At 51.5% G+C, this 15,546-nt stretch overlaps 1 protein-coding gene across 2 annotated transcripts in view; it reads right to left on the bottom strand.

Annotated features, from left to right (window-relative positions):
• Window positions 1–15,546, bottom strand: part of ROR2 (receptor tyrosine kinase like orphan receptor 2) — a 199,491-nt gene that overhangs the window by 44,651 nt on the left and 139,294 nt on the right. For both annotated transcript variants that reach the window (XR_001855653.3, XM_017676241.3), the window contains exon 2: window positions 5,795–5,872. Coding sequence is in view for 1 of the 2 variants with exons in the window: in XM_017676241.3 (XP_017531730.1) it covers window positions 5,795–5,872 (78 nt within the window). In the remaining variant the exon portion in view is untranslated. The remainder of the gene's footprint in view (window positions 1–5,794; window positions 5,873–15,546) is intronic.

The following is a 15,546-nucleotide window of genomic DNA, read 5'->3' as shown; positions in this document are numbered from 1 at the left end:
TCTGGAGGGAAGGTGCCTGGCAATGAACTGAATGCCCAGTGGGATGCGCTGTGCAGAGGCCTAATGCCTACAACCTGTGCACACGACCTTCTTTGGAAATAGGGTCACTGCAAATGCCATCAAGTTAAGATGAGGTCATATGGGTGGGGCCCCAAGCCCATGGCTGGTGTCCTTGTAAGCAAACGGACCTGTGGGCACAGACACACAGAGAAGAAGGCCATGCGACAACAGAGGCAGAGATGGAGCGATGCTATCAAACGCCAAGGAGGGCCTCAGGCTACCAGCAACCCTGAGCTGGGAGAGAGGCTCCCTCGCAGCCTCCAGAAGGAACCAACCTGCTTCATGGCTACAGACAGTGAGAGGAGACATTTTGTTTGCAGCACCTCATCTGTGGCACTTTGTTAGTAAAGCGACTAATGCAGAGGGACAGCAGTAGAGGGGTAGGGGAGGGAGGAGAAGGGACCTGGAAGGGAGTAGACAGCTCGTCAGATGAGAGACCAGGCCTATGCACAGGTGACACCACTGCCTCACAAAGGGCCAGGGACACACACACACTCACAGGGTTTAGACACAGGAAGTTAGACCCATACGTGCAAAAAACAGGCACAAGGGGAGTACACAGGAGCCAGAGCATGGGGTCATAGACACACACAGGACATACACACACACACACACACACTCACATGAGGGACAGGCAGACAAGCACACATGGATAAGCTCATTTGCAGTGTGGTGCTCAAACCCGATGAGATGAGGAGGAATCACTGTTTCTGGGTCACCTTCGGTAGGAGCAAGGAATAACCACCTGGCAGGTGGCCAAGGCCACCCGCTGCAGCAAATCCATCCCAGCTGAAGCACAGGTGACCAGAAGCTATCCATGAGAGAGCAGGAGGGGGTGTGTGGGGACCCTGTGAAGATGGAGAAATGAGGAGGAAGGCATGGAGGCAGAGCAGCCCAGGGGCCCTGTAAGCTGGGAGTGTCCCTGCCCTCCCTATGTGGGGTGGGCTCAAACACACGCGTCCAAGGGCCTGGGCCACACTGTCATGACTGTGTGCACTTTGAAGTCTCTCATCTGTGGGTTGAGCTTTCCTCCCAACACCAGCAGCGTGCCACTCCCCGGAGAGCCCATGGGCACTACAGATTCCCGACTGGCTCTGTTAATGGCCTCCACCCAGTCAATGCAAGGGGCTCAGAGCCTGGAACCTCAAGTTAGTTCTGTTCAGAGGGAGTTTGGGGACATTTTATGCTTCTGTTCACTGCCTGGGGAGCCCCAGTTTCAATGTATGGCCAGAGGATACTTGGCAGGGGATGTAGGCACCAGGGCCAGGGCCCAGACCCACAGCTCCGGCCTGAGCCTGAATTCCCAGGCCCACACCACGAGGCCTGTGTCTGCACCTGGGGGGCTGTCTTCAATTTCCCTGTCAGCCTCAGAGGCCCCCACTGAATAGTGAGCTCCATGAAACAATCACAGATGTAGGTGCACACACACTCTCACACATACACACCCACCAAGAACTGCAGAATAAGCCAGAAATGCACCAGCATGTTCATCACTGCACATGTCCTGCAGGGAGGCAGTGCTCAGTAAGTGGAAGAGATTTCGCGGGAGCTCTGCAGATGGCTATGTTCTCTCTCTCCGAGGAGAGTCCAGGTCAGCAGCAAGTGCACCATGTCACAAACAGCGGGGACAGCATGAGTTAAGGCCCGATTCCTGCCCTGTGATTTACAGAGCTCTTGAGACCACCTGTAAGCACCACGCAGCCCCAGGGGTAGAGCCAGGAGCGCCCGTCTGGTTTCTGCCTGGACTACCAGCTGCTCTTCCCCTAAGGCAGGAGACGCAGCCACGCCTGGTCTGTTTTGGGAGGCTGCAGGACAGACACATCCAGCACCACCCGCCAGACTCTCAGAAATGATCCACTTCCCACAGACATTCCAAAGTACTGATTTTACAAACCCCCAGATGTGTCACATATGCATTTATAATATAGCCTTGCAACAAAGGAGCAAATGGTTTCTAGGCTAAATATATGCTTTCATAAGAATAATAACGATAATGACAGAGCATCTAATGTCACAAGGAGCCCAAAACTCCTGGTAAATAAATACTCACTCCCACCCAGAGTCCTACAGCCCGCTTCAGTCCTAATGACGGCAGGACTTGGGCATACGGAAAGTTCAGGCGGTTTTCAGCTGTAAACCACGTCCTTTGCACTTCTCTCTCTTCCATACGGGCTTTTTGCTCTGGGATTGCTCTCTGTATGTTAAGTGCCCAACACTGGCCCAGTGCATCTGAACACAAATGCTTTTGTGCTAGTAACTAATTCTCAGAACCCATCACGCTCAGGCGAGGCACAGCAGTGTATCGCTGATGGACTGGCTCACTGGCCAGTCTCACCCATCTGGGATTTTATAGATGTATGGCCATCATAAATGGCAGCTGGTTAAAGAAATAGCTCATACAGTCCATTCAGCTATGATTACATTTTATATATGACTCAAGCCAACCATGGCCAAGCACTGAAGCAACTGAAACAAAATAAAGCATGTGTAGTAATAAGGAGTCTGGCATTGCCTAGCCAGTTCCTTCCACCACAGAGAGTGTGAGCAGGTGGGGGCCCAGAAGGGGAGGTAGGAGGGTGGCCCACTGTGCAAGAGCCACAACCCAGAAGGAGGTAAAATTGCACCATGGGACCAGAGAATTGGCTGCAAGAGGAAGACAGGGCCCCTGGGCCCTCCCAGGATGCCCTGGGGGCCACTCCTTAGGATCCCCTCCCTGCGGGGCTGCTGAATTCTCGACCCCTGGGAACTGATGGACACGCTGACGACTATACCAGACCATTACAATGGCAGGGTGCAGACACTGCTTTCTGGGGGTGCTGTTGGTTAAGTCCTTTCATCCCCCTGGAGCTGGGGTAACACTCGGCTGAGAGCAGTGCCCAGCCCCAGTGGGAAGGCGCAGCCACCATCCAGTCCAAGTCTGTCTGCTGGCCAAGCCAAGCTCAGACTGCTGCACTCCCCACACAGCACAGCCATGCTACCTGCAGAGGAGGTGGCCTTGTACAAGCACACACACACGCACACACACGTGACCAGCTAACTTCTGGTGTTTCTGTGCCCTGGAGGGGCCCAAGGCAGGCTTCCAACCTCTAACTGGAAGTCCCCTCAGCACCACACACACAGTGAAGCGAGCATGGTTTTAACACAGCACTTGTGAGTATGAACATCAACACAGCCGGGGGACAATCGAATCCCAACTAGGCAGAGGGCATTAGGATGCATCCTGTTCTGGGCTTGAGAACCAGAGAGGAGGTCAAAGAGGCCCACCCACAGTGCAGTCTGATACCAGTGTCTGGGGCGTGGGGCCAGAGATGGACAGATGTTCCGGGGAACCCTAAGCCCACCCCACATGTGCACCTCTATCAGCAAAGGCACCTTCCCTCCCAGGACACCAAGTCCTGCAGCGGCTCTGCCTCAGGGAGGGCACTGAGAGCGCTCAGCTGAAAGAGCAGCAGGGGTTGAGGGGGACCCTCTACCCTCCCCAGCCCGATGCAGACCCCCAGCCCAGGCCCCGAGCTCTCTGCCTGCAGGGAGGTCTGCCCCAGTGCAACTGGCCCAGGGATCAGCAGCAACTGAGAGTGACCACAGCTGGGCTGTGGAGGGTTCTCTGCTTTGCCCACTCTCTTCCCTGGCCCACCTGCCTCCTAAATTCCCCCTCCTCCCAAAGTCCCATCCTCCTCCAGCTGCCAGGCTACCTCACACACAGTGAAATCAGGTCATGTCCAGCCCCAGCCAGAGAGTCGCGTGCACTCTATCCAGGGCTGCCCAGCGGAACTGTGGTGACAGAACTTTCTGAATCTGTGCTGCCCGTCATGGTGGCCTCAGCCACATGTGGTCATTGAGCACTTAAAAAATGTAGCTAGTAGGACTGAATAACTGGATTCTTAATTTCAGTGACTTTTAATTGATGTATATTTAAAGACCCATGCATGGTTGAGGGCCACGGTACTGGGCCATGCAGGCTTCGCCCCCACCCCCATCGCAGCAGCTCCCACCACAAGGTCCGACCTTCTCTTGCAGAGTCCTCCTGGCCTCAGGGCCTCTGCACAGGCCGCTGCCTAGGCCCAGGACACATCCCTCCCGTCTGCTCCTAGCGTCAGCCTTCAGGTCTCAGCACAACACCCTGCCCCCAAACTCACAGCCCTTCCTCAGCTCCAGCTCGCCCGCCCTCACCTCTTTCCACCTCGGTGCTCACACAATTCCTGATTTCATCATGTTGTTTTCCCTTACACTGACTGCCCCCCTGCCCACCGCCCCAGGCAGTGAACTCCCTGTGGTTGGGTGTGGCTGTGCTTGTTGGACCACCAGCAGGTGCCCAGGCCTCTCACAGAGGGGTGGCCAAGTGGGTGCATGGCTTCAGGCTCTTAAGAACTGACTTCAGAATCTAGCCTTCAATTACTATCGTTCTTCCTGAGACACGTTCCTGGGCCCAGCCCCACACACCAGCTCCCAGAGCAGAGGGCTTTCCTCCTGTCCTGGGTCCCTCACCGGTGGGGGCTTCGGAGTGGGGGGTCCACACGAGGAAGCCAGTTCTCGTAGTTACTACATTTAACTAAAGAGGAGGGCCCTTGTCAGGGAGCTTCTACATGCTGGGGCCCCTACAGCAGGTGGGGCCCCACCCACCCTGTATTTAAACAGCTGATCTCTTAGCAGATGGTGTGCACCAGCAAACATTCTCAGGCAAGAAGGGAGCTTGGCACCCTGTGTGGCCCCAAGAAGCCCTTTTAGGACAGAAAGGGACATTCTGGACACCCAGGCTAAGGTCAGTGGACTTGAGCCATCGCTGCTCAATCCCCAAGAGTCCCAGCCTTGGACACATGGAGGTGAACATGTTCCTGAGAGGACACGGGGACCCTCAACATACAGGGGGCTAAGAAATGATTAGGATTGAAAAATGCTCAAAAGAAAAAAGTTAAGCAGAAATAACGTGACTATTTTAATAGATAACTGTTGGGCCCTGAATTGAGACCCAGTTGTTACGTTCACCAGCTCCCAGGGTGATGGCGTGTGGGGTGGCCCTGGTGGGACTGGTGCCCAGAGAAGACACCAGAGCCCGCTCTCCACCACGTGGACACAGCGGGAAGGTACCATCTGCAAGCCAGGGAAAGGCCTCACCAGGAGGCCGTGCTGGGGTCTGATTGACTTCCAGCCTCCAGGACCGCGGGAAGTGAGCTCCTGTGGACCATGCCACCCATCGGTGATGCTCTGATGGCCAGCCGAGCAATGGTCTAAGGCAACATGGTGACAGTGGATGAAGCATGGAGAAGACCACTCCTTCTTCATCACCGGCTGCATCTGAGGCCACATGTTCTCACCACTCCACAAGCCAAGTGTGCCGAGTGAGCAGCGGCCTCTGGGAAAGGCAGAAGTGACAAGACAAAGCACCTGCCCCCAGCTGACCCTATGGAGAGCCACCCACCCAACTGAGATGCCACCTGCTCCAGACAGTCACATAAGAGAGCAAGCCTGGCCACTCCAGCGGCTTGTCTGCAGGAGATGCAGTGGCCAAGCCAGGAAGCCAGCTCGTAAGGCTCCACTCAGGCCCACCGAGCTCCCCAAGGCCCTCCTCCCGCCACTGCAACCTGCTGCTCTCCCTGTCACCTCCACCGCCAGCTTCCGACTGGCTCTGACCAGCCCTCAGCTCCCGCACAACTGCCAGGCCAACAGTGAGCCTCTCTACACGGATCCCTGGACACACTTGCAAACACCTGCCATCAAAGAGCACTTCACAGCTTACCTTTCAGGGTTGGAACAGGGCTGTCAAGTCCATCCAGTTGTCCCAAAGGGTCATTCGGATCAGGAACCTCCGCCTCCCCTAGGCAAAAGAGCACAGCACACACATTAATGAGGCTCAGATGGACAGCGTTTCAGCTAACAGCCCACTGTTTACAGAAAACTGGGAGGAAGGAGGCATCCAGGTCGCTTGGGGAGGGCTTTTGTAGCACCATATCTCTTGTTTCAGTGAGAGCGATTCTCCCATTCATCCCAAGAACAGGACACACAGATGGAGCACACATGACAGACACCCAGGCATCGTTCTGGAAGGGGGAGATTAAAGCTCTGGCTGGCAAAATGAAACACTTCTGCAGACTGGTAATTCTGGAGAAGTTAAGAATTGGCAACTCTCTTCAGCAGCTCATTCCCCTCCAGGCCCCCAAGCCCACCTACCAACTGCAGTCTGGTTTCTCACCTTTACAGCTGTAGTAACCCACTCTCTGGTCAGTGGGAGCAGCCACCCCCCAAACTCATGAACTCCAAGGGTGAGAGCAAATCTGGCCTGCTCAGCTGGGGACACATTACAGAGAAGGGCCTGGCCCCAGATCCCAGGGTGGATGGGCAGGTGTGACTGACAACCTAGAAGCTGCCTGTCCTCACACAGACCCCTCTCCTGTCCCGTTGCAGCCCCTTCCCATCCATTTTACGTTCAGCTTTCACCTGGTACCTTGGCCTTGACTGCATCCTACTGGCTGGGGTGCCGGTGGGTGTGGCCGTGGCCACACGTCTGGGCAGACCTGGGTTTATGGCATCGAAGCCTGAAGAGAGTGGGACTCCCATACAGTGGAATACAGGCAGCTTAGAAAGAAGGAAATCCTGACTCTGGCTACAACGGGGATGAACCTTGAAAATATCACACTGGGGGCGCGCCAGACACAGAAGGACAGATGCTATGTGATCAGGGAGCTGCCTGGGGGAGCATGGTCACAGGGACGCAGCAGGAAGGTGGGTGCCGGGGCAGGGAGGGTGGGGAGCTAGCATCCAGTAAGCACAGAGGTTCAGTCCGGGTAGACGGGGACGTTCTGGGGATAGACGGTGGGGACAGCAGCACAGCAGTGCAAGTGTGCTTAATGCTACTGACCCAAATACTTAAATGGTAAGACGGTAAATTTTATGCAATGGGTCTTTGCCACAGGTTTTAAAAAAGCCAATGAAAGGCAGTTTCTAATTCAACACTGAGTCACCCCACTCCTCTCTCCTAAATGAGGGACAACTAACAGAGCATTAGGAGCTTCAGACCCCTCTTGAGATGGGGCCTGGGAAGAGGGTGCAAGTGCTTTTCTGATGGAAGCAGGCACACAAGGTTCTCCAAATTGTTAAATAAACACTGTTTACACCTAAGACACCAGTGTCTCTAAGCTAATTTCTCCATACACCTGTTCCTAAATCACAGGATGCTCCAGGAACACGTCAGTCCCCAGCACCCTCCGAGTTCAGCCCAGCTCCCAGCCAGCTGATGCAGGAGACTGTTTCTGGTTAGGTCGTGGCTTTCCACATCCAGTTATGTTAAGTTTCTTCTTTCTAACCCTTCTGGTCCAAACTTACCCCCCATCAGAGGCCACGCTCCCATGCCATCTTTCATAAATCGTCCCCATCAAACATCAGAATAACATCTTTAGTCTCTAAAACTACTCCAAAACATGTGTCTCTCCTGTGGCAATCTTATCATTCACACTGAGTTGACAGTTGCATGTATTTTAATCTTCCTCAATGGGCAGCAACCAGCTGCAAGAGAGCAGATGCAGCCCTCTAGTGAGGGCTAATGGTCCCAGCATTGAGGCCTAGATGGAGTCTCGGCTGCTCCAGACAAGCAAAGCTATGCAAGGCAGTCCATGGATTTCTGCTGAAGAATTAGAGACTTCAGTTTGGGTTTGAAATTTTAAATTGGCATGTTACACATACCATCACTCAGCACTGTTTAAATGGAGAGAGACCACAGGAAATCAAACACACTTGTACTATGTACACACATCTGAAAGAGGCATAAAAATTGTTAACTGCTTAGAAATTGACAAATGGTGTGAAACAGTCAAATAAATATACACCCTGAAGAAAAATAAGCACCATTAGTCCAATTCCACTATGGAACGCTTCCCAGCTCTTCCAAGGCAGCTTTCAATTCAGAAGCGTAAGTTCTTTCGAGCACATCTAAGTCGGACGCAGACGAGCACCTCCTCGTGGGACAAGGGCTGGAAGTGGTCCAGAGGCTTCTGTTAACCCATAAGCAGATGCCACCCCCACCCAGACACGTAAAGTCGCAGCTGCATGGGAAATGCTAAGTCCCCCGGAATGTGTTGGGCTGGTCAGTACATACGCTGGGATTCAATTTTGCATCTTTTTCAGGTGAAAGTTAGTTTGGGCATTTGAGCACAAGGAGTATCAAGAACATGAATGCAACGAAGGCTAAGCGTCCCAGTGCATTTCCTCTCCAGTTCAAATGCATAATCAATTCAGGGTGTTCAACCACCACAGTCCTTAGAATTGACACCTTAGGTTTCAGCAAAATTAGGTTCCACTGTTGTTTCCTAGCTGGAAAGTAAGGACATCCTTTATGTCCTATAATCAAAAGCTACTGCTCTCCTCCACTGCATAAACTTTAGGTACAGTGTGTAGCACTCAAGATGCTGTGCCTCCTAAAATTTATAAACAAAGTGTAATAGGGGTGAATGCGAATCCATGGGTGAAGACCAGTGTGGACAGGGCCTGGCACATCAGCACAGTCCGGTGCGCTTCCTTCTGGCCCTACGAAGGGTTAAGAACAGGCCAAAGGAAGAAAGAGAACATACACAAAACAAAGACCACCACTGAAACTGCTCCACACACATCAACACATCACTGTTGGGTATCTGGAATTGTACAGGTAATTTAAATGACTTCTTGTGTTTTATTTGTAGACATTTCTACAGTGAACAAGAATCAGATTTTTAACTGACGTGACTCACCACAAAATTCACCATATTGAAGTCTACAATCTGGTGGTTTCAGTATATTCATAAGGTTGTGCAACTAACCCACCACATAACTCCAGAATATTTCATCACCCCCAAAGAAACACTATTCCCATTAGCATGCACCCACTCCACACCTCTCCAGACCCTGCACCCACTAACCTCCTTTCTGTCTCTATGGGTTTATCGGCTTATGACATTTCATATTAATGGAATCATACAATCTGTGGCCTTTGGAACAAAGACCAATTTTACGATTAGATTTCTAAAATGTCATGGCCAGTAGTGGCAAAAAAGAGAAAAATGAGAAGGCTGGATAGCAGTGCCCTGGACTAGGCGGTTAGCAAAGGAGGCCACCAAATGCCTCATTGGCATGTCCGGCCACTGCCCGGAATCGGTGGGCAGGTGTGGCTCCAAAGCAGAAAAGGATGTGGAGCACACATGCAAGACTCAGAGATGACTGAAGGATGAGGGAGGGCACTCTCAAAATGTCTGGGGCAACCAGGATCACACATGAGGTGGCTCAGGAGCTCACAGGCTCACTCGGCCAAGTCAGCAGCCGGCATCCACACGGTACCACAGCACAGGCACGATTAGGGGCCACAACACACTGAGGGCAGGGGCCTTGTGCAGCAGAACAGGCAGGGTTAGGGGCCACACCGTGGTGGATGAGCACCGGGAACCCATGTCACCTGCTTCTCCCAACTGGCACATTCTTCCACAGGTCACGGCATGTCACTGGTGCTGAGGGGACAACCTCAGCCACCTGCCTACACCATGACCTATCCTGGTAATCACAGCCAGCCCAGCATAGCTGGGGATGGCCCTTAGTGGTATGAGGCCCCGAACAGCTCCTAGATGGCTGTCCTGAGTGTTTCTTTACACTTGTGCTTACCTGGCATGGGTACCTTGCCCCAGCTGGCTGACTGGATGGGAGCAAGACCTAGATTCTGAGAGGAGAAGCATCTGTTCACTCCTTGGGACTTAATTGTTTTCTTCTGAACATAAACGATACTACCCAAGGCAAACGACATGCCCTTCATTTTGGTAAAATACTAAACGGTGTGCTATGAACATCATATGTGCCCCTCAAGAGTGTCAGATTCAGGATACTCTAACATTCCCCTGGACGTGGTGATTTTCTCTGTAAGCACACACAGTGGGACAAGGTAAAGCTGCTGGAAAACTCAAACCTCTGGTGGCATCAGTCAAGTAGTGGTGATGTTTAAAGAAAGAAGAACATTTAATATTTAAGTATAGCTGGTTGTAATGCAATGAGATATTAAATGTATTGCTTGATCCATGTCAAAATGACACTTTCATACCCAGAAGCAAAGACTACAATGTGGTAACCCAGATAGGATTTTGGGACAGGAAAATAGATGTTAGGTGACGTCTATGGAAAAACAGATTTTAGTGAAGAATAAGGTATCCATATGGGCACATAGACAAATGCACTGTACTAATGTAAGGATTCACACTAGGGAAACAGTGTGCAGTATACGTGGCTCTCCTTCTATCTTCACAACTTTTCTATATACGTAAAAGTATTCTAAAGTAAAATGTACTGAAAAACATTACACATCCCATCACACTGTCCACACCTGCCATCAAGGCTCCTAGGGCTTACCTATGGCAAACACCCTACATTCTTCATCACTGGGCAGAGCCCCACAGCCAGACATGAATGCTAACCACATTAACAGATCTGACAGAGTCACTGGACTTATTGTAGATTACTCAAAGATTCAACAGCATGCCAGGGAATACACAGAAGTTAAGTCCCTTAGGAGGATGTTGGTATTGAGCTCAACTCCTAACTGTCAGGCATAGTGATAGGAGTCCTTAACAGGAATGCAGCGTGTGTTCTTGTTAGCTCTTATCAACATTCTACACATTCAGGGCTGAACATCTGGTGTCTGCAGAATGACCAGATGAAGAGGTCCCTTGCCAATCTGAGGATGCTTGGTAAGTACTCAGAGGTGCGCTCAGGGCCTCCAATAGCTGGAGGTGCACAAGCTGAGCAATCACAAACACCCGCCAGCCAAAGAGCATCCTCAGATGTCTCCACGTGGGGCTAGAATGTGACATCTTGAGCTATGGCACCAATAAATAAGGTAAGAGAAGTTTGTATCTGCGAAGTAGCAATGGGTCTGTTCTGGTTTCCAGGCTCTTCTGTACTATTAAAATACTAGCTCTCTCATTAACAGCAAAGACGCTATTAAGCAAGAATTTACTAATGAAATTCAACCCATGCCCTTGGGTTTGAGGCCATAGCCTGTTTTTATGTTTCTCTGAAAATGTTTTGTTACTAAGACTTTTCATCCATTAATCTCTACCTGTTGATCTGAATCCATAACAATGTGATTTAATTAGATGCAATCTCTGGCATATTTGGACAACTTCAAAGCAGTCTCCTTTTTTTTTTTTTGGTATCATTAATCAACAATTACATGAGGAACGTTATGGTTACTAGACTCCCCCCATCACCAAGTCCCCCCCCCCATACCCCATTACAGTCACTGTCCATCAGCGTAGTAAGATGCAAAGCAGTCTCCTTTCAATTAGTGAGGGTATTTTATTCACCAAAGCTTGGCCTTCTGGATTTGGTGGTCCTTATGAAAAGTATATATACTTCCAGGATATGGGAAAGAGGAGTCGGCCTGGCAAAGGCCCTGGCCTGGACGGTGACTGTGTGGCAGGCTAGTGGCCTCTGGAAGGGCAAGCACAGAGTCTACAATACAAACGCAGACTGTACACCCACTTGCAACAGGAAATGTCAGCCAAGGTTCCAGAACAACTGCTCAGCTCAACAACACATCAAATCAAAAATATCCATGGCACTGGAAATGCAGGAGTTAAGGGGGGAAATTAGTAACTGGAAAGGAGGAGAGTATAAAGTCCTGAAGGTGAGTGCATATAGCCCAGGAACCTGACCAGAGAAAGTATGTCAACAGTGAAGAGACTCAGTAATGTTTCTGGGACCACAAATCAAAACGTTACACTGTGTGTCTTAATTGCCAGCTAGAAAACCACACAGCATTCAAGGTGAGCTCAGAACCTAATCAGTAGCAGCCTTTACAGTGTATAATTTTTAGTTTTCATTATTTCTACCTTCAGGTTGGGTCAGTATTCGCCTCTGGTTCTGTATTCCTCAAAGGGCTGGCCTAAGTCTGATCTGGAAATAGGAAGTAAAATCCAAAGCCTGCAAATGGAGTAAACCAGTGTCCTGCACTAACCTAAACTTTGCTTTCATTCCACTTCCACAGTGAAAACATCAAATCCCCCAATGTCTGTGCACAGGCCCAACTCCCTCAGATATTGCCTTCATGAAGCTTTTCCTACCTCCTGTCACGGACAGCCCCGCGGCCCCGACAAAGGCGCACTGTCGGGGCCAAGTTAGCATTTGCCAGAGGACGGGAGGGGCCGCTCAGGAGACCCAGCTGGAGCCTCTCACCGACCTTCTCTTTCCTAACGCCTCTCGCCCCCCAGCTGGAGGGAGGAGCGCCCCCGCACGCGGCAGTACGAGGCGAGACCCCACCGGGCCCTCACCACGACCAGCTGCAGGGCCTGCCTCCGCTCCCGCGCCTGCCCACCGGATTGCAAATAGAGCTGCTGGGGAAGAAGCCTGGGATTCCTTTGTTTCACCTGGTTTCATGCAAGACGCTCTGAGTATCAGTTACTCCTCTGTACACAAGGAATCACTTTTTCCCCTTGAATCTCTGGAATGATTTAATTAAAGGTAAGGGAGGAAGGAAAAGACAGCTTTTTAAAAAAAACAGCCTTTGTCAGGAAAAGAATTAAGCTTGTTCCGTCCCATGGCAGTGATGGAAGTCACCGTCTACTTGCGTAAGGAAGAGTTGTTAAAGGTCTCAGTGGCACATGCTGTGGTCCCGGAGCCCAGCATTGACCGGAGACAATGAGGTCTGCACAGTATGGTTGGAGTCAATGAGGTCTGCACAGTATGGTTCTGCAGTGGCTTTGGCCAACCGGGATCTACATCCAGCCTTCGTGAGCAGAGGAGGCACACCTCCGCAGAAGGGGTCGACCAGTTGGCTTGAAAGCAAAAGTTCCATCAGTTATAATCACTTGAGGAAACAAAGGGGTAAACGTTGGCCACAACCCAAGGTGGCAACAGTGAACTTCAAAAGGTGGCTTCCGTGTGAATTTGCTACAGCTGCCATGACCGAGTGCCACCACGGGTTCTGGAGGCTGAAGCCCACGATCTAGGTGTGGGCATGGCTGGCTTCCTCTCAGGTCTCTCTCCTTAGCACACAGACAGCTGTCTTCCCCCTGCGTCCTCATTCTATGTGTGTCAGTGTCCCCATCTCCTCTTCCCATAAGGACACCTATCCTACCGGATTAGAGTCCACCCACATGACCTCGCTTTACCTTAATTACTTCTGTAAAGACTCTATCTCCAAACAAGGTCACATTCTGGGATACGGGGGTTTAGAACTCCCATGTAACTATTTCGGGGGAACACAGCTCAACCCTTAACAGGTACTGTTATTTATCCTTAAAGTGTCTTTATAATTAATACTGATTTAAAAGGGAGTTTTGCCACTGTGTGGAACAGACTGACAGACAGAGAAAGCCTCCTCGGTGGGAAGGAATGAGCAGTATTTGTATTTGGACTAAGCCCAGAGGTGCTGGGGGTGGGGTTGCCCACACACTGGAGGGAACTGCCAAGAACTGGCTGATGATCCTAGCCCCGAAAGCCTTCCTTCTGACACCAGCTTCCTTCTTACACAAAAGAGGTCCTCTGGCTGCCCTGGAGCGGGTATCAGCCAGGGCTCCACTTCAGAGCTCAACTCCCCAAGCAGGTCCCAGTAGCCGTGGTGACACCCTCCCAGGCCCCTTCCTCTCGGGTTGGCATCCTTTTCTCATAATATTTATAATACTCCGCTCCTCCTGTGAGCTGCACAGCAGGAAAGGCCACAGTCGGCTGCGGGCCCAGCCTGCTTGTGGCTGCCTGACCGTTTTTGGTAAAGACATTGCTTGACATTTACAGCATGTGCCCATTTTATGCAGCTCATCCTCAGAACCACTCTTGAGTTTCCACATTGCGAGTTCTCCTGCCTTCACCTCCCTGGCGAGGGTCTCCTCCGCTCTGGTCTTCTTCATGCTGGAGTGCTCAGAGCTGGCCTGCAAAAGCACGTACTTTCTAGACGGCACCCTTGAACCCTGGGTGTAAAAGACAGCAAAGCGCCCACAACTCCCAAACGTGCCTCTCTGCACCAGACCTCTCCGTGGAAAGCCAGACCCAGACACCCTAGGACCTGCTCGTGCCTCCCTTATGTCTTAGAGACGCATCACATTTGACCTATCCAAACACGAGCCCAGCGTCCCTCCACAGACTGTTCCCTGACTCCACTCCACCTTCCTGAATTCCACCTCCACCTTCCACAGCTACAACCACAGATCCTGGCTGTCTTCCGCTCTCTTGGCCCTTCCACACCCAACCCATCAAGAAATGGGGTTTGCTCGATCTTCAGTCTGACACTGCTCACCTCTCCCTGCTGACCAGTCCCAGTTGCTCCCAGATCATGCAGGAGCCCCTGGACAGGCTCACTGGGCCCACCCCCCACCGTGCAGTCCACTCTCCAAGCAGCAGGCACACGGAACCTCTAAAAGGGGCTTTAACACTGTCACCTGCAAGAGCAAAGATGATCCCTAAAGCATAAGCTTGAGTGGAAGACGTGAGACATGTTAAAAGCCCAGATTGAATGACCTCACTAAAGTCATATTCCAAAAAAGGCTGTCGCATCATCTGCTGTAATGGAGGTCATAAGACTGGTCACTTCTGGGTGGTGGCTGAGAAGGCACAGGAGAGAAGCGTGTCCGAGAGGTTGCTGGAATGGCCTAGTGATGTGGGAATTCATGTACTCTTATCTACGTACAATATACTTATACAAAACTTCCATATTTCTTCTCCTGAATCTCTCCCCTATAATGCTACCCCTTGAGCAAGGCCCACCTGACCTTAGGACTTTAGTGGGCATGCTGAACCCTTCCCTGCACACGATCTGCAAATTCCTATGCCTAATCTGCTTCCCATTTTTCTTTTCTGATTAACATTTCCAAGAGACAATTTGTTCACTTATTTTTCTGTCTCCCCTCCCCGGGAGCAGGAGCTTCTGTTTGTTCACTGCTCTATTCTCAGTACCTGGAGCATGGTGTTGTTGTTCCTTTGGTGAATGTATGAATGAATAAATGAATGAATGAAGCTCCTGTGCTCAACACCTTCCAGCACATCCCACCTCCTTAAAGAAACAGCCAGCTCTCCTATCCAGCCCCACTCCATGCACACATGCCCCCTGACCTCACCTCAGCAACTCTCTCCCGCACACCCTGGGAACAATTCCAGCATCTTCCACCTCCGTGGTTTGCATTAATTCTTCCCCCTGCCTGGAAAGCCCTTCTCCAGATCTCTCTGCAGCCCACCCTCACTTCCTCTGTGCCAGTGCTAGCTTCTGAGTGGGCATCCCCCACAGACACCCTCACTGGGAACATCTGGGGCCCACATGCTACCCACACTGCCCTCAGAGCAGCATGCCTGTCTCACGTCAGGAGGGGTTGGCCTCTGGCTGCAGGCTCCTGATGGCAGTCCCCGGCAGCAGCTGGAACCCTGGCGTGCACAAGGCATGCCGTGACTGGTGAGGAACAAGCAAATACTGGCAGTGTTGTGCGACCTTCAGGCTCCCGTTTCAGCGGCAGCCCTGAGTTTCAGCCCACAGTGAAGGACGGCAGGCCTCGTCACTGC

The sequence above is a fragment of the Manis javanica genome, chromosome 2 (assembly GCF_040802235.1).
Source record: "Manis javanica isolate MJ-LG chromosome 2, MJ_LKY, whole genome shotgun sequence".
Lineage (NCBI taxonomy): Eukaryota > Metazoa > Chordata > Mammalia > Pholidota > Manidae > Manis > Manis javanica.
Note: the sequence above shows the minus strand (reverse complement) of the source record. Positions and strands in the feature narration are given on the sequence as shown.